The sequence below is a fragment of the Macrobrachium nipponense genome, chromosome 18 (assembly GCF_015104395.2).
Source record: "Macrobrachium nipponense isolate FS-2020 chromosome 18, ASM1510439v2, whole genome shotgun sequence".
NCBI lineage: Eukaryota > Metazoa > Arthropoda > Malacostraca > Decapoda > Palaemonidae > Macrobrachium > Macrobrachium nipponense.
This window is the reverse complement of record NC_087211.1, coordinates 20,713,761-20,733,896: the sequence shown is the minus strand read 5'-3', so window position 1 is coordinate 20,733,896 and position 20,136 is coordinate 20,713,761. Positions and strand designations below refer to the sequence as shown.

The following is a 20,136-nucleotide window of genomic DNA, read 5'->3' as shown; positions in this document are numbered from 1 at the left end:
TCGTCCCTGCGACGCTCCCAGGCCTAGACCTCTTCCAAGCTCCTATGCCCAGAGGAGAAGGAAAGTCGAAAGCCTTAAGGAGGTCGTGGGGAATCCCCAACGGTCAGACGTCCCTTCAGCAGGCTCTGTTTCGTTGCAGGCTGCTCAGGGGCGCTTTAGAAAAAGCGTCCTACGTGAGTGTTTCTCATCCTCTCCCTCTCCCTCACCTAAACGAGGGTGGAAGGAGTCGGATTTATCTAGGCCTCTGAAACGGCATTTGAAAGAACCTGAATTAGATTCGAGCCCAGAGCGTTTCTCAGATGAAGCACCCTCGTCTATTAAGAAGGCGAAGGTGGCGTCAGCGTCACCCGACGTGGACGTGGAAGAACACTTTCCTACTTCTCCCCCGATTGAAGATGACGTGGGAGAAGCTTCAAGGAAGATTCTCTTGGCAGTACAGGAGCAACTAGCCTCTTTGGTGGGAGTGTTAGCGAGGGATCCTCCTCGTAGGAAGGACGTTGCTCTTCCAATCAAGAAGTCTCGTCCTCTCTCCCCTGCAAAGCGAGAGGCGTCATGCAGACGTGAAGCTTCCAAACATATCGCAGAGGCTTCGGTTTCGAGAGCGAGATCGGGAGAATCTTACGGCAGACACGTAACGCCAGATAGACGTGAGGCGTCTTCTAGGCATGAAGCGTTATTTAAAGCTGCTCATAGGCGCGAGGCTCCAACCAAGGTATTGGCGCCAGTTAGGACGCCTTTTGAGAGCGAAGCGTCTTCCAGGCGCGAGGCGTCATCCAGACGTCAGCAGCCAGACAAGTGGGAGGCGTCAGCCTATCAGGAGTTTGTCTCCCCCAGAGGAAAGACGTACTGAATTGTCAGCGGAGACTCATCTAGACCCCGAGTTAGAAGTAAACTCGGAGGAGGAGTATCAGGGAAGAGAAGGACTGTCGAACTATAAAGTTTTGACAGCCTTGCTTCTAGAGGAGTATGGAGACGACTTGACTCCTGCCTCTCCTCCTTCTCCACGCTCTCTTTTCTCGAGTGCTAAGACGAAGAAATCTTCGTCTTTTCTTAGAATGAAGCCCGCCATTTCGATGAAGAGGGCTCTTCAGTCTTTAGACTCATGGATGAAGTCGAAGAAGGAGTTGGTAAGAATGGTCTTCTGCATGCCTTCAGCGAGACTAGCTGGTAAAAGAGGCATTTGGTATCAGACGGGAGAGAATATGGGTATTTCTCTTCCGTCTTCGTCAGAAGCGGACTTTTCGACCTTAGTTGACGCTTCACGTAGACAAGGTTTGAACTCTGCCCGTATAACTTGGGGCATTTCAGAACTGGACCATCTCCTCAAGGGACTCTTTCATGTATTGGAAGTTTTCAACTTCTTAAATTGGTCCCTTGGGGTGATGTCCAAAGAAAGCCCATGATTCTGAAGGACTCGAACCAGAAGTCCTTCTGTGTATTTTGTCTTGTATAGACAAAGCGGTTCAGGATGGCTCGGTTGAGATCTCCTCTTTATTTGGAGCAGGTCTTCTTAAAAAGAGGACAGTGTATAGTGCCTTTTTGACCAAAGCGGTCTCCCACTCTCAGAGGGCAGCGCTACTGTACTCGCCTTTGTCTGACTTTTTGTTCCCTTCTCAGTTAGTGAAAGACATTTCTCGTTCATTAACTGAGAAGGCGACTCAAGACCTTCTGACGCAGTCAGCAAGGAAGAAGAAACCTGCTACTGCAACGGACAAGAAAGGACCGAGTACATCAGTTCAGCCCTTTCGAGGTGGCCCGACCTCCAGAGCTCCCGCAAGAAGGAAGGCTCCTGAGAAGAGAGGTAGGTCTGCCTTTCGTCCCTTTAAAAAGGGAAAGTGATGCTTCTCTCCTCCAAGCACCAGTAGGTGCCAGGCTCCTGGGATTTGTGGAGGCCTGGGCACTTATAAACGCAGACGCTTCATCGATGTCTGTAATAAGGAAGGGATATCGTATCCCTTTCCTGAACACTCCTCCCCTAACGTCAACACCGAGGGAACTAACAGCCAAGTACAAGGATCCTGTGCTGAGGGATACTCTTCGATCGATGGTGGAGCAGATGTGGACAAGAGAGCGATAGAACTAGTACTGGGATCAAAACTCCCCAGGGTTTTACAATCGCCTTTTTCTGGTTGCGAAGGCCTCGGGAGGCTGGAGACCAGTACTAGACGTCAGCTCTCTGAAAAAATTTGTTCAGAAGGAGAAGTTCTCGATGGAGACTTCTGCCTCAGTTCTTGCGTCATTGCGACAAGGAGATTATCTGGATGGTGTCTCTAGATCTCCAGGACGCCTATTTTCACGTCCCGATCCACCTTTCATCGAAGAAGTACCTCCGTTTCATGACGGGGGGAAGGATCTTGTGTTTCGGCCTTTCCACAGCTCCTCAGGTCTTCACAAGCCTGATGAAGAATGTGGCGAGGTTTCTTCACCTCAAAGGAGTAAATATCTCTCTGTATCTGGACGACTGGCTCATCAGGGCCAGATCAGAGAGACAGTGCTTGGAGGACCTTACGTTAACTTTAGACCTGATCAGAGCGTTGGGATTACTCGTGAACCTCGAGAAGTCGCAGCTGACCCCCAGACAGAACTTAGTCTATCTGGGGATTCAGATGGATTCTCGGGGTTTTCGAGTATTTCCTTCGCAAGAGAGAATCGCAAAAGGTTTGCAGAAAGTCTCTCTCTTCTTAAGGAAGGAACAGACGTCGGCGAGGGAATGGTTGAGCCTTCTAGGGACCCTTTCCTCGCTCGAACAGTTCTTCCCGCTAGGAAGACTTCATTTACGTCCGCTTCAATTCTTCCTCAAGAGGTCTTGGAGTTGGAAAACTGGACAACTTTCAGACGCTTTTCCCATTCCAGTGGAGATAAGACCACACTTGGAATGGTGGTTGCCCCCTCTGAAAGAGAACAAAGGGATCTCTCTAAAAATCCAGAACCCAGACCTAGTGTTGTACTCCGACGCGTCGGAGAAAGGTTGGGGAGCAACATTAGGCTCGAAGGAGGTGTCAGGCACCTGGGAAACAGCGCAGGTGTCTTGGCACATAAACTGCAAAGAGCTCTTTGCCGTACACCTGGCTTTGAAGAGTCTAGAACCTCTTGTTTCGAACAAAGTAGTGCAAGTAAATGTGGACAACACCACGGCACTTGCCTACATTCGAAAACAAGGAGGGACTCACTCCTCGTTTCTTTACGAACTGACGAAAGATCTTTTACTTTGGACGTCTCAGAGGAACATCTCCCTTCTTATAAGGTTCGTTCAGGGAGTAAAGAATGTGAGGGCGGACAGACTCAGCAGGAGGAACCAGGTCCTTCATACAGAGTGGACCCTACACGAAGAGGTGTGTGTGTCAAGATCTCTGGTCTCTGTGGGGGACCCCTCATGTGGATCTCTTCGCCACATTCATCTCCAAAAGGCTGGCAGTCTTTTGCTCGGTCGTGGAAGACCCCAGAGCTCTTATGGTAGAAGCCGCCTTCCCATGCTGGATTGGTCTCACGTAGACGTCTATGCTTTTCCTCCATTCAAAATCCTGGGACTAGTACTGAAAAAGTTTGTGGCTTCAAAGGAGACGAGGATGACATTGATAGCCCCCTTTTGGCCGGCTCAAGATTGGTTCACGGAGGTGGTGGAGTGGATCGTAGACTTTCCCAGATCCCTACCAAGAAGGATGGATCTTCTCAGACAGCCACACTTCAAGGAGGTATCATCAAACTCCCCGCTCTCACTCTGACTGCCTTTCGACTATCGAAAGACTCGTCAGAGCGAGAGGGTTTTCTCGCGAAGTTGCAAGTGCGATCGCGAGAGCCCGCAGAACCTCCACTAGGCAAGTATATCAGTCAAAGTGGGAGGTTTTTAGAAGGTGGTATAGAACTAAGAAGTTGTCTCCTCCACTACCTCTGTAGCAGAAATTGCGGATTTCCCTCTATTCCTGAGAGAGCAATCTCATCTAGCTGTATCCACAATAAAGGGATACAGAAGTATGCTCTCGGCAGTCTTCAGGAATAGAGGATTAGATCTGGCAGATAACAAAGATCTCCGCGATCTCATAAGGTCCTTTGAGACTTCAAAGTCTAAGGAACCGGTCCCTCCTAACTGGAACCTAGACGTGGTTCTCAAGTTCCTTTCATCCGAAAGGTTCGAACCTCCTCATCTGGCATCGTTTAGAGACATCACCAGAAAATGCCTATTCCTATTATCTTTAGCTACGGCAAAGAGAATTAGTGAATTACATGCTCTGCAGGATAAAGTAGGATTCAAGGGAGACTCAGCTATTTGCTCGTTCAAGACCCTGTTTTTAGCTAAAAACGAGAATCCCACGAATCCCTGGCCTAAGTCATTCGAAGTCAAAGGCATATCGAGTCTCGTAGGAAGAGAAGCAGAGAGGTCTCTATGCCCTGTAAGAGCTCTGAAGTTCTACCTTCAGAGAAAGCATCAGATGGGAGGCTCTAGACAAGGTCTTTGGTGCGCGGTAAAAGACCCCACAAGACTGATGTCCAAGAATGCTCTGGCATTCTTTGTGAGGAACGTCATTACAGACGCGCATAAGGTCTGTCCTGACGAAGAGTTTCGACTGTTGAAAGTGAAAGCTCATGAAGTGAGAGCAGTAGCAACGTCTCTCTCGTTTCATAAGAATATGTCGCTTAAAAACATCATAGATACGACATTTTGGAGATGCAACTCAGTATTTGCATCTCATTACTTGAAAGACGTTCGTGTGACCTATGAGAAGTGTTTTTCTCTGGGTCCGTTCGTATCGGCGGATACGATCCTGGGTACGGGAGCCGACACCAAACTAAGTATATACTTTCCTTCTTTTTAGATATGGTCTGGAGTCTCTTCTAACAAGGAGGACTTGGTTTAGCACGGGCGGCCGTCTGTGCTGTTCAGTAAGAGACTCTTGTCATATCTAATTAGATGAGTATAAAATTTTTTTTTTTTTTAGAAAATTATGTATGTGTGCGTAGTGTGTTTTTTTTTGAGTTATGGTTGTTGTGAAGAGTTCGGGGATAACTCGGAACAATCTTTATTTCTAACATGTGGTTAGGATCAGGTGGTCGGGATTGGTTGTGTGCTCCTTCATAAGGTGTATTGTCATATAAGTGGATCAGCACCCATTGACAAAGTCCTTTCAGGCTCTGCCGAGTAAGCGGATAAGACCCCTTCGGCAGACCCACAATAACTCTTGGCCATAGATCATATATCTCGATAAAGTTTCTTGAGGTGATGCAGACTACTGGGCAAACACCCACGAAGTCTACCACCTATCAGGTAGGAACCAAGGTTTTATTTATACCTACAACATATGTTGTTTACCTGTCTATTCCATAAAGTAGCTGTCTCTTACCCTCCACCAAAGGGTGCCAATCAGCTATGTATATATCTGACAGGTAAGTTGATTGTATGAAAATGATATTGTTATGTTACAATAAAGTTTCATACATACTTACCTGGCAGATATATACAATTAAAGGCCCACCCAGCCTCCCCGCAGGAGACAGGTGGAAGAGAGAAAATATGATAGAAAACGGGGATGGTTCCTAGTCCTGCCGCCCAGGGCAGGCCGGTAGATCACCTGACCTACCTGTAGCGAGTGGCGCGAAATTTGAATTTCTGTTGGGGACGACGGAGTCTTAGCTATGTATATATCTGCCAGGTAAGTATGTATGAAACTTTATTGTAACATAACAATATCATTTTGTTGTATATATTTGTTGTTTTTTGTTTTTGTATTATAACCCATGGCAGTTTTTGGCTTAGTTATAATGGGAATTAGGCAGTTTGGTATTTAGGTGTTGTTGATGACAAGGACTGACTGCTTAGCAACTCATGCTGCTTCCATTGTCAGTGTGACATGGGACCAGCCACTGGGTTGTCGGCACTGGCGACTATGCTTCTCCCAGAGTCGATGCCGACCTAGGACTAGCCACTGGTTCGCTTGTCCTGACGACTCATGCTTCTTCCACTGTCCTGGACAGGGAATTAGTCGATGGATCGTCTGCTGTCATCTGGTGACTTGCTCACCATCTACTTTTGTCTCACCTGTTTTCTCGGAGTCAGACACTCGTGCAAGATCAGGCGACATTTAGTAGCCCTGAGTTTCTTGTTGACGAAGTTGGTTGCGTTGATACACCCCCGATGATCGTGTAACATGAGACCAGGTTGGACTGTCAGGCATTCGTCCTTCGGGACTGAATCGCCTTTTTGCTCCGCGCTCCTTTCTCTTGGCACCAGAAAGCTCGAGTCAGGAGTTGCTTATGAGCCGATTTGCTGCTGGCGACGTTGGGTTGCGTTGATACACCCCCAAGGTTTGCTTAGCTTTGAATCGCCCAGACAGTCCAGACACTCATCCTTCAGGGAAAGAATAGTGCTTGATAGTCTTCAGGGTGCAGCCTTGCTGTCCTTGATTCGTCTGACTGGTCACCTGGTCGGTCACCTGACTTTAGTACAGACGGACTGACTATGCACTTACTCCTTGTCCTGTGCTACCGCAGTTTGGCGGCATTATGGTAGGAGACTGAGTTGTTAGTATCTTAGACCTTGGGTTGAGTTTTAACTGCCTATGATGTATATTTCTTTTATTGTTTTATGTCCTATTCTGTCCAAAGGGGAAATTGTACTCGGATTCCCTCCTCCTTTTCAGTGTGGTTAATCGGGGCTAGATAAATTATATTAAGGTAATGTTTATTAATATGGAATTTTTATTCTAAAATTAATATTAATAATACTTACCTGTATAATTTATCTAGTCCCACCCATCCTACCCCACGATCTGCCTATCACAACTGATTTTGAGGGAAGGTTTTGTAACTGTCAACGACAGCGTTGTCAACTGGCGGACAGAATAGTAGGTAACAGGGTTGGTGTGGTTTTTGGGGATTTAGGGCTAGATAAATTATACAGGTAAGTATTATTAATATGAATTTTAGAATAAAAATTCCATATTTAATGTTAATGATACAGTAATTCATATTTCATTAAAGGATATGTATGTGCTTTACTGAGAGAGAGAGAGAGAGAGAGAGAGAGAGGAGAGAGACGAGGAGAGAGAGAGAGAGAGAGAGAGAGAGAGAGAGAGAGAGAGAGAGAACTGAGGCATGTTTACATTAAAGCCTATTACAGTAGCAGACTCTTACACTGTTGTGTTTATATCTTATGCTATGGTATTCTCATTTATATTTTTAGTTTTTTTATATAAACCAAATTATAACTCGTCAAGTTTGTAGAATATGTACTGTGCACATACACACACTCAATTCTATGCCATCAGAGAACTTAGTACAGATGTTGGGTTTTGTCGTGCCTCTGAGTGAAATAGGCATTTTGTTGAGTAACTCGCCCAGTAATTACATCACTGTATTTCTACTTCAGTTGCAGTTTGAATTTTAGAAATTTGCAGTAATACTTTTCTTTTGTCTAGTAGGTGACTAGGCTCCGCCCACTTTCTGGGAAGGAGAGGAACGACTTTATGAAAAGAACTCCGTTTGTTTCTGCCATCCTAGAAGTAACATGGTTGTGCGAGTGCGGCTTAATTTTTAGAATTCAGTGTTGTTGCTTTGCGTTTTGAGGAAGTATCCTACTTTGATTGCCTTTGGCACTGATGTTGCTATTCTGTCTTTTTCTGTCTTGATATTACTTTTAGTTTCTTTAGTGTTTCAACCGGCTTTTCTCTCAGCAAGAATTGCCAGTTGGTAACATAGGCGTTCAGTAGTTCTTTAATAGAATCACTGTTAGACTGTTTTGTTGGCCTCTATCATCTTTCTTTAACTTTCTTTGATTATGTCAACTGTCTTTTCACATAATCCATTGCTCCATGGAGATTCCAATGCTGTGGCCAATGCTTTAATATTCCATCTTTCTGTCATCCTCCTTACTTTTTCATTTTGAAATTTTCCCCCATTGTCTGACAATATTTTAGAAGGCGCTCCAAATATAGACCACCCATCATAAAGTGCCTTTATAATAGTTTTTTTTTTCTCTCTCTCTCCCTTTCCCTAAAAGCCTGACAGTACCTTGTTGCCACATCTACCATTACCAAGAACTATCTTTTCTATTTCTTCCACATCCGTTGCTGCAACTTCATTAAATGTTTCACTCCAAGAAAATCCTACTACTGGTTTAGCTGGGTTTCTTAAGTATCTTTTACATATCTCACAACTTGTAATCGAGTCTGTTAATAACCTTTTTATTTCCTCTTTTACTTTCTCTCAAACCATCACTCCACAGTGGTTCTTCCGTTAGCTTCCATATTGTTCATACGCGAACAAACCTTCGGTCTTAACAATAGGATTGGATAGTTTCTAAAGCCTAGCTGGATCCATTTAAATTGCAGATGAAAGCAAGGAATCTTGTGAGATCTGGCAACGCGTGCTGCGTATATCGGGTAAAGAGTGGTCAAGGACCACGCACCTGCACCACCGCGTCAATCTTTTCTTAACTGCCTGGGTGAGAGATCATAACATTGCCCCCGTTTCGATTGTGTTTAGTGTGTGTGCGCTGTTATTATGGCTTCTTCTGCTCCTTCTCGGCCTCGTCATCATCGTCCTCTTTGTTTTTACGGAGTCGGAGGCGTCCAAGATGGCGGCGCTTTGGAAAACCGTGGAGCTATGGGGTTCTCTGTTCTTGGAGGGTTTGCTGTCGCATTTCATGGATGTTCTCTACCCCCTTCCTCATGCTGTCCAGGCCCTACCCCCTCTTCCTGCCCTCGTCTTCGTGGATAGCCGAGGTCGGCCATATTGTATTGTTCCGTCGGTGACAGTTGCCGCTTCTTCGAGTCGTGGCCTCAGTCCCACTAGTGACGTCACGGGGTCAGCCATTTTGTATCCCTCCACCAGTGGCGTCTGCTTCCCGTTCGGATCGAGGAGAAGCCGTGACGTCGTTGCCGCTCGTGACGTCACTTCCGTCAGTGATGTCGCTCTCGGTCGCCTCCACTACACTGCCTCGCTCGTCGGTGTCGTCATTGTTCACTGCTGTGACATCATATCTGCCATCCAGTTCGCTGCATCTCCCTTCCGTGTCGTTGGAGCCTTCTTTTGCCGATCCGTCCAAGGCTTTAAGCCAGTCAGTTCTTAAGAGATCGGACTCTGCTTTGGTAGATGAAATGGGTGTCGGCCGGGAGGACTGGAAGCAAGCGTGTTGCATCACCCCCGCCTCCTGCAAAGAGATTGTGTAAGGAGCCAGTTCTGTCTTCCTCTCCAAGGAGCAACACGCCCATGTTCCTGAGAGTGTTGTTGTTTCGGAGAGTTTCATCTTCTTGTGCAATCTGCAGTGGCTGCTTCGCCCTCTGCATTGAGTCACAAGCGTGTTGCAACCTCCCCCGTCCTTGCACATGTTGCAGGCGCTCACACTTCTTCTCCAGGGCCTGTCCGTCGCTGTAAGGATCTCGAGGCGCCTGTCAAGAAGTCGAAGGTTGTGAGCGCAGAGTTGGTGCAGCAGGAGTGTTTGCCTGCCCCTTTCCCTATTCTTCCAAGAGTTCGACTCCGAGGGATTCTCATTCTGTCTCGAGTGTTTGAGATTCCTCCCAGCTCACGTTCATACGTCTGCCACGCCTGTGCCCGTTTGTGGCCATGTTAAGGAGTCATCTGTTGGTGAGGGCGTATTAGGTCTTATGTATTAAGTAAATGGCAAGAAAGGTGGACTTCTCCTCTTCTTGCCAATAATAGTAAGTATAGAAATATTAGGGAAAATATACTGCCGTGGCTTTTGTCATTCCAGCTTGACAGACGAACACAGGTTATTTTAACGAGATTAAGGATTTGGCACACTTATTTAACCCATCATTTTATTTTAGAAGGAAGCAGCCCACCAGTGTGTGCTTACTGTGACGAGATACAAACAGTGGAGCACATTCTGATGGTTTACCCCAGATATTTTAACCAAAAAGAAAGATATTTCCAGGGTAAATCCCTCTCAAACATCTTGGGAGATGAAGCTGATACGTTTTTTGCTCTCATCTCTTATTTAAAGTGTATACAAATTTTTAAAAACATATAGGGTAATTATTTATATATAACCTATAGATTTTTAAAGACATTAAACTATTTTCAATATGTATTATGCCACTCATTAAACTTCATATTTTAATTTTATTTATTAGTCATATCTAATTTTATGAATCATTTCTTTCACTTATTCATTAATTCATTTACCATAATTCAATTTATTTAACCTTCATTAAGGCCCTGAATGGCCTTCTTGACCCCAGTACCTAGGCTTTAGCCCTAAATATCATACATCCATCCTACGTCAAAACCTGTTTTATTGACACACCTTTCTCTGCTTGATTGGTGTAAAGTACTGATTAAAGTTTGAAGTTTATCATGGAAATCCACAACAAGTGCTGTATCATCAGCATATCTGATATTATTGATATTGACTCCTCCAACCTTAATTCCTTCCATATCTCTGAGATATCTCATTATCAATTCACTATATAAATTGAAGAGATCAGGTGATAACACACAGCCCTCCCTGTCTGACACATCTCGATCTGCCGAGTCTGATTCATCATTTTCTACCTTCACTGATGCCTCTTGATTCAGTGTAAAAGTTTTTATCAATCTTAGATCTTTCCTATCGGTATTTATCTGTTTCCTTTAATCAGCACCCTGAAATTAACTAAAACCAACAAACCTTGATCCCAGAAAAATGTTCACATGACCCTCTCTTTGGGAACTCTACTACAATCTTTATGCAGATGATAATCTGTTGACACGGTTCGTAGGCCTGTTCCTATTTAAACAAAAAAATATTTCATAATGATTCGGATAGGATACCTAAAAATCTGCATAAAACAAGATTTTTCCAAGCAGTTTTACTTTTTACTTGTGGTAATAGATTTCAGTTTTCATATAAAAAATGTTCTCAAACCAATTATTGTATGAAAAATAAAAAAAGATCCGAATGATATATTTTGTAAAGTGATGCAATATGTATATAATAGCGTAACAAGTCAGTCACAGCGGTCTTCATTTTATATGACAGATTTTGTTGATAAAAAACCATTCATGCTGTACTCGTTGGTGGTATATGTGTTGCCTCATTATATTACTGTTATTTAAACCTCTTCCATTACTTTTCCCTGTATGTGGGTAATGCTCACATGTTTTTCGTGACTGCAGAGTACTCAATTTCTTTGCAGCATCCCTTCAGCCCTTGTCTACATCACTTTATAGCTTTAACCATTCCTTTTGATCTATTCCATCCAGTCTTTAATAATAAATGCAAGTGATACGAGTGAGTCAAGGATGGCAATTATCATTTTATTGTATTAAAGTAAAAAAGTGGGAATAGGTGGAAGGAATGGTGATTTTTAGCTAGTTATTGTCTTAAAAGTACTTAGCTGCTGAATCATTTGGAGGACAAAAAATGTAATTAGCTGCAATGAAGTAATTGGAAAGTTTGTGTGGTTCATATAACCCTGAAAAGACAGTTTATCCCCAAAAATAGGCTAAATTTGTTCAGTTTTTAATCAGCAGAAAAAGAAGAGAAATGTGGAAAATGGAAGCTATTGGTCTATGTTGTGTGCTCTTGGCTAAATAGATATAGTAGTATAGGTTTTTAAAGTATATAGTTTTAGTATGAAAGTCTTTTGAACTGAAGCTGCTTAGTTTTACTAGATAGCAAATTAAATGGGCTATAAAAAAAAAGGTCACCTCCATAATAAGTTAATATGGAGGTGACTTTTTATTTTTTACAATAGATATGTAGAGGTAATGATTTTTTATATATATATTTTTTTACAGTATTGTCACCTTGAGCTGTAAATAATTTGATCTTTACAGTTATACAAGGTAAAGCTGAAGAAGTCGAGTTACCTGAGAAGGTTGATGTCATTGTTAGTGAATGGATGGGTTACATGATGTTATACGAGACAATGCTTCCATCCGTTCTATATGTGAGAGACAAGTGGTTAAAACCTGTAAGTGTTAGAATTAATAGCTGTTTCATCATTAGCCCACTACAAAAAAATAAGCCTTTTCAATTATGTAACTTACCCAGTAATTACACAGCTATAAGTTCCACATACATGGCAGCTTGAATTAAAAAGTTCCTGGATAACACTTCACACTATTGTGTAGGCGACCAGTCCTGCCCACTAGTGGGAGAATAGGAACAACTTTGAGCAGCAAACTCAATTTTGTTCCTGCTGCCGTCTGGTAAACACCAGTGATGGCAGTACAGTAGGGCCTCGATAATCGCAGGGGATAGGGCCCAGAACCTCCCGTGATAAGTAAAGACCCGTGTTATCCTGGTACCCCCCTCAAAAATTGCTTAAAACTGCCTACTTTAATAGTTAACCCACCCAAGACCACTATTCCAATGTTTATAACTGCCTACTATAGTTTAAACACCAAATAGTCGTCAACTATCACCTTAAACTAAATTCAAGACAGTTTCAAAGTTATTTTACAACATTAGCCCTAAAAATATGTGTAGTATACATACTACTGTACATATGTAGCCTATTAGGGGGAAACATCGCAGTGGAGCCATCGTCATCACGTGGCTCAGCCTTATTCACGCGATATTTAATTGGTGAAACAAGAATATAATTACATCTTTAAGCATACCATTCAAAAGATTGAAGTTTCGTCAACTACTGTGCCATATGAAAGTGCCATACGAACTAAAATAAGCATGTGAGGTCTTCGTAAAATATGTTTTCAAGGCAGTTTTGAAATCCAATATGGCGGCAACCGCGTGAGGTGTCGTTCGTAACCACAGCCAACCCACCATCTTTCCCAGCCTTCCCAGCACTCATTTGAACAATGTTAGCGTATATATGTAACGTTTATTGATCTTACTCAAGATTGCAGTTGTTATCAGCACAATAAAACATTTTGTTGCCTATATTAGTGAAACTATGAAACTTCTTATTCCCGGGGTCATGGTTTAAACTGAAATTCATTTTTACCTTGTAATCGTAATCGATGGTTTTATCCTACCATCACAACTGAAACTCCAGTGCTTATTTGATTGTAATTATACATGTTTTGGTCTTAATTCACTCCAAAGTGCGTTAGGCTTCTTTCCCATAAGAGTAAAAGAATCAGGGCTTTTGGATGCCACATAATTAACTCATTTACATAGGAACAATTTAAAGAATGCGGCAAACATGACTTCAATATGTAACAAAATGAACGAAACGTGGGTAGGCCAGTGTTGCCAAATGGGAATGGCAATTTCTTACTAGATTTTGCCCAGCCAATTTCAACCGATTGCTCTCTTTTTCGATTCAAACATGTTTCTAACACACACACACTGTACTTGTACATTACACGTTACATGATTCCTATTAATTTCGAAACCTATCCTGTTCAATTCCTGGAAATGGTTTTGCAAGATTTTGTTCTTTTTCTTACATGATATATCAAACATAGTAGAATAAAAGAAATATTCAACTTAACATAACAAAGTTTTGATGTCAAAATACGTATGCTAGATGTATTTGAAAATAAATGCCAGTTTTCCTGCCAGATGCCAGATTGAAAATTTTCTTGCAAATTACCTCAAGAAAATGAAAGCTAGCATAAAAAATGCGAAATTGGCAACACTGGACTCAACAGATCCGTGTTAGTAGTACAAATGATAGTTATTGTATCATTAAAAATATCAAAATAAATGAAGTCATAAAGCTGATTCTATTCATGTTTTTCCAAAACACGTAGCCTAAAAGGAAAACGTTATTTTGTTTGTTTCATTGCTGCCAAAAACCCCTGACAATACAGAGTACATATGATCATTCTAAACTATTATTTACTACCAGAATAACTGATATTTTGTATTGAAAATGAATGTTATGTATATTCCCAAACATTATTGCTACCATGACTAGTACTATTACAATTTCGAAAGATAATCTTGCTGTGAACGCTACCATAATGTGATGTTCATATACGCATGTACATTTTGTCAGCTGGCTAAAGTTAATTTCACTGATATGAAATTATTTCACGAATAGCCTTTTTATTATGAAGATATAACGATAATAGAGAGAGAGAGAAAGAGAGAGTATTTCATTTACGCCTCGTCGCGGAGAGAGAGAGAGAGATTCTTTCTTCAGATCTCCATTACATGAAGAATGAGTAAAAATGTCTTTTATTTTTACCTTTGGAAGTCACCATTGAATATCGGCAGTAACAACTTAAACACAACTCGGTAAACGCTCGATAGTTACGGCAGATGACGTCAGCAATCAGCTGTTTCTCTTTAGAGAGAGAAAGAGGGAGAGAGAGAGACTTGCCTGATTAGGTTGTAACATTGACAGATATCCATTAACAAAAGTTGAGCAATAGCTGTGTATTGACAGATATCCATTAACAAAAGTTGAGCAATAGCTGTGTATTGAGAATAATGATCATTTTAATAAAACTTGTTTTACTGTGTCTAATCATACTGCATGTATTATTAGCATATTATAGTATTATGATATGAACATAGCGATCTACCATTTGCATTCTGGTTTTGTTTACATTCTTAAAATAATCAACTGATGTCATTTTACCAATATCATCACTGTTTTTAGTTACCAAATGGAACTTAATTCAGAGATATGCCTATAATATATAAGGTGAGAATGGTTTTATTACCTTTATTGTCAGTTAATATCATAATGTGAATATGTTCATGTATGTTGGTTATCGCACTGCAACTAGGTTAAGCCTACCAATGAACGTCATACATATACCTTGAATAGGGTCTTTATTGTGAAGATATGCCAATAATATATAAGGTGAAAATACTTTTATTACCTTTATTGTCAGTTAATATCATAATGTGAGTTGTTTCATGTATGTTGGTGATTATCGGACCGCGGCCAAGGCTTAGCCTACCGATAAACATCACATACGCAACATGTTTGTCCCGCGATGCTGCGATTCATACCAGCGATGTAGCACGAGAAGCAGTCCAAGAAAAAACCCGTGAATAACTGATTCCGTGATTGCTGATCCGCGATTAAGGGATGCCCCACTGTAGCTTGTTCATTATTTTTCGGTTATTTAACTGGCTTTCAGTGGTGTGCATTCCCACTGGAACTCATATTTAGCAACCTTATGATGACAACACATGTGAGCGAGGCAGAGCAGTGGAGGAAACAAGGAATGACGTCTTCGATGGAAGTGACGTCACTACCGGTGCTGGCATCACAGCTTCCCCTCAATCTGAGAGGGAAGCAGACGCTATTGGTGAAAGGTACAAAATGGCTGACCCCCGTGACGTCGCCAGCGGCGCTGACACCACGGCTTCCCTCTGACTCGAAGAAGCGGCAGTTGTCACTGGCGGAGCAATACCTCGGCTACCAATGAAGACGAGGCCAGGAGGAGGGGGAGAGGCTGGGCAGCCTGAGGAAGGGGAAGGCGAGCATCCAAGAAGTACATCAGCAAACCCTCCAAGGATGGTGGACCCCATAGCCCAAGCGACCCCCAGAGTGCCACCATTTTGGACGACTCCAACTCTGAAACGAAAGAAACGGATGAAAAAGCCTCCTCCCTCTCGGAATTAAATTCCTGAGAAAGAGGGGCGACTTTACATATCATTCCGTGCAGGGATTCGTTATGGTACAAACATTAGAACAACACCTACTACAAGTTCTGTGAGGATCTGTCGCTGAAGAAGCCAAAAAACGAGTACATGGGAAACCTTGAGTACCTGGGCATACACATTGTCAAGGCCAAGAAGGAGCAGAAGAAGCCATAATAAAAGCACACACACACACACAAACACAAGTGAAAACAGGCAATCAACCGGGTAAAAGGCTGAGAGAGGTCGAACACAACTCTCGCCCAGGCGGTTAAGAAAAAGACTGAACACTGCAGCATGGGTGTGTGGTCCTTGACCACTTTTCACCTAATATACACACGCGTTGCCAGATCTCGCAAGATTCCTTGCTTTTCATCTTCGATTTAATCGGATCCAGCTAGGTGCTAGAAAATTATCCTATCGTTAAGACTAAAGGGTTTGTAGCTATGAAAAATACAAATTGCCTTAGAAAATTTGTCATTTTGTGTAGGCTTTTTGCGAGTTTCCGATTTTGTTTCGCCTTGTAGGTAAATCTTGTATCTTACGTTAGCCAAGATTTTACATCAATGTTGTTTATGTATTCACTAGATGTTGTTAAACATTGTTTGCATATTCATTTGATGTTAACCCTTAAATGCCGAAGCGGTATTTTAAAAATCGTCTCCCGTATGCCGGCGGCGTTCGCGAGTGAGCGCTGAAGCGGAAAAAATGTTTTTTTCAAAAAATCACAGCACGCTTACTTTTCAAGATTAAGAGTTCATTTTTGGCTCCTTTTTTGTCATTGCCTGAAGTTTAGTATGCAACCATCAGAAATGAAAAAAAATGTCATCATCATATATAAATATTGGGATATATGACAGAGCGGAAAAAAAATTTCATATATAATTGTATACAAATCACACTTGAGCAAAACGGTTATAGCCAACAAGTTAATTTTTTTTCGTTGTATTGTACACTAAATTGCGATCATTTTGGTATATACCACATTGTAAAGCAATCAAGGCAACATAGAAAATATAATCACGAAATGATGCATGAATTCGTAACGCGCTGACGTAAAAAAAAGCTGTTTTCAAAAGTTCACCATAAATCGAAATGTTGTGCTAGAGACTTCCCTTTTGTTGTAAAATGAAGGTAATTGATTGAATATTACTAGACTGTAAGTGTTGTAGTTTACAATTGCAGTTTTCGACCATTTCGGTTGAGTTAAAGTTGACCGAAGGACAAATTTTTTCTATTTATCGTTATTTATATGAAAATATTTCAAAACTGACAAAAGCTACAACAATAGGTTGTTTTTTGTTGTATTCTACATGAAATTGAGCATATTTTCATTTAAAACATTATGTAACGGCTAATTTAAAATGGTGCAAACATTACGACAATCGGACAAAAAAAATTCTTGATTTTTTCGGAAGAGTTACCGTGCGGACATAAGGAGAAAGTTTATTTCATAAATTCACCATAAATCCAAATATTGTGCTAGAGACTTCCAATTTGTTGCAAAATAAAGGTAAATGATTGAATATTGCTAGAATGTAAGAGTTTTAACTTACAATTGCGTTTTTTTACCATTTCGGTCGAGTCAAAGTTGACCGAAGGTTGATATTTTGGCACTTATTGTAGTTCCTCGCTGGACGAGTGGTTTTCGCGCTCGGCTGCCAATCCGGTGGTCCGAAGTTCGAATCCCGGCTCGGCCAACGTGGAATCAGAGGAATTTATTTCTGGTGATAGAAATTCATTTCTCGTTATAGTGTGGTTCGGATCCCACAATAAGCTTTAGGTCCTGTTGCTAGGTGACCAATTGGTTCCTAGCCACGTAAAAATATCTAATCCTTCGGGCCAGCCCTTTGAGAGCTATTAACTTTTTTTTGGCACTTATTGTTATTTATATGAAAATATTTCAAAACTGATAAAAGCTACAACCATGGGTTGTTTTTAGTTGTATTCTACATGAAATTGCACACATTTCCATATATAAAACTTTATGAAACTGCTAATTTAAAATGGTGCAAACATTATGACAATCGGACAAAAAAAATTATGATTTAATGTATGACACTTACCTAGCAGGTACAGTAGAGCCTCGGTTCTCGACGATAATTCGTTCCAGAAAGAGCGTCGAAATTCGATTGTTTCGAGAAGTGAATCAAGTTTTCCCATAAGAAATAACTGAAAATGGATTAATCCGTTCTTGACCATCAGTTATTACCCTAACCTTGCCTTTTTATACAATACATTACATGTAAATTACAACTAAATAAGTTAAAAGTTAAATAAATATCATGTTAAACGTATATTTATAATTTTAAATGTATAATATACAGTATAAAAGAAAACTAGCCTGCGTCCAACCGATTGTTGACCAAGCGCCATAGGCTACCTAGGTAAATAGTAAGTAGAACGTAGTGTAGTGGGTAGGCATAAAATGTGTTGCTATCATAATAAAAACATTGAAAAGCAAGTCTATTTATTACAGTAAATTAATAAACTATTAAAATTAAACCCAATTTATATTTATCAAAAACTTGCAAAAATTTGCCTACAGTAAGTCGGCATTTAAGGATGTAAACAAACCATAGCGCAGCCCTGGTGGTTTATATCGGGACTATGGTAGTAAACAAACCATATCTCGCTATAAGCCAAGAAACATTTACATTCGATATTAATTTATGGTAAATCTTTTATGGAGTCGACTGCAATACTGTATACAAAATCGCTTGAAAATTATCTTTCAGTAAATGTAATGTTATGATACTAACGATATTGTTTCATAAATGTCCATAAAAAAGGTGCGTCTCTTACGGCAAATTGTCCAACATCGGGGCTGGTTTCAAGCTTATTGGACTTTGACAATTAATATTATGGTACTGCATGGTACATATATACGTACGTATAAGTAAAAGAATCTTCTTAATGTCTTTAATTACTATACCATTACGTACCAGCATCTCTTGAGTTTAATATCAAGCTAACCTCTTTTTTCCGAGGACACTTATAAACGAAGCATACAGATTGCGTTCATTACCGCGCACGCGTTTCATATGTAAACTGTGTCACTACCAGACCTCATACGTAAACATTGACGTCTTTTTACAGTAGACATAAAAGAATCGTCTTAATTTCTATCATTATTCTATACCATAGCGGCTTCTCTGATTAAGCTAAGGCTAACTTCCTCTTTACCAGCAAGCTTAGTAAAGATTAAGATTGCGTTCGCTACCGAACGGCACACGTTACGTATGTGACAGTGGTTTCACTACCAAATCTCACACGTAAACAATGACGTATTTTTAAAGTAGACATAAAAGAATCTACTTAATTTCTATAATTAATGTATACCGTAGCGGATTCTGAGTTAACCCAAGGCTAACCTCTTCTTTACCGGCACGCTTAAAAAGCTTAGATTGCGTTGCTACCGAACCGAACATGTTACGTATGTAACTGGTTTCACTACCAAATCTTACACGTAAACATTGACGTATTACAGTACGACATAAAAGATTCTTCTTAATTTCTTAATTACTACGCACTTAATATGGCATAGTGGCTTCTCTGATATAAGCTATGACTAACTTCTTCTTTACCGGCAAGCTTAACAAAGCTTAAAGATTGCATTCGCTACTGAACCGCACATGTAACCTACGTACGTAACATTGCCTTCACTCCAAACCTAACACTTAAATACGTAATGCTTTTGCTCCTGAAACGCGCGCCTCAAGTGTGAGCATGGTTTTAGAATATGTCTATGTTTGAAAAAAAAATCAAGCAAGGGTGCTTGATTAAATCTTTTTTTCGCTCATCACTTTCATGCAGATGAGAGGATAGACGAAACTTAAGGTTTATTTTGGAGTTGGAAATGATGGAAACATTTTGAAGAAGGAAAACGCGAGATGCCATGTAAACACTGTTCCATTATAGATTAACAATAGCAAAAGGTTTTAATAGATAGCCAGTAGTAATGTTGGGACCCATGATGAATCAAAAGGTAACTGCGTATAGAGTTGATACCACCGAAAAAGGAAACGAAATGCGCGCAAGGTGTACAAGACACGACACATGTTTGAATGTTTGTAAACATTAGTTGCGGACTTTAAACAATTCTGAGTGGCGTCACCAGTCTTACCAACTGTTTTGCTAAATTATGCTAGTCAGTCCAAGCAAGAATTTATGCCAAATATGGTGCAATTTTGTGCCAGAATTATGCTATTAATCTATCATTGTCTCATTTCTCTAATACATTTGAGCTAAAACAACGATGTAATGGAAATTTAAAACATTTACATATTAGGTGAAATGATACAAAGTGACGAACAGACAATATTATAACTAATAATTTGATGATCTTTACATGTTAGCAAACTCGTAATAAAACACCATTTTTCTTTAATAGATCACATACGCAATCACTAGTACACTATTTGATATGCAATCACTATTATACTATTTGACAAATGTGTGAAGATCACACATACAAATGTGAAGAAAAACAACAAATTTTACTTATTACTGCATCATTATCATGCCACTCAGAACCATTTTTCTTTAACAGGTCACATAAACAATTAATAAATACTTGAAAATGTGTGAAAATTACTTCAAATATAACATTTTGTTATTTACTG

At 40.8% G+C, this 20,136-nt stretch overlaps 1 protein-coding gene and 1 long non-coding RNA gene across 5 annotated transcripts in view; one reads left to right on the top strand and one right to left on the bottom strand.

Moving 5' to 3' along the window:
• Positions 1-20,136, top strand: part of LOC135196911 (protein arginine N-methyltransferase 6-like) — a 137,024-nt gene that overhangs the window by 79,502 nt on the left and 37,386 nt on the right. For all 4 annotated transcript variants that reach the window (XM_064223728.1, XM_064223727.1, XM_064223729.1 and 1 more), the window contains exon 4: positions 11,773-11,909. In XM_064223728.1, coding sequence (XP_064079798.1) covers positions 11,773-11,909 — 137 coding nt within the window. The remainder of the gene's footprint in view (positions 1-11,772; positions 11,910-20,136) is intronic.
• LOC135196728 (uncharacterized) lies at positions 14,797-19,507 on the bottom strand. Its single transcript, XR_010310438.1, has 3 exons — positions 17,578-19,507; positions 17,068-17,235; positions 14,797-15,446 (listed from the first exon to the last, which is right to left on the bottom strand). It is a non-coding gene; the product is annotated as an uncharacterized LOC135196728 (long non-coding RNA).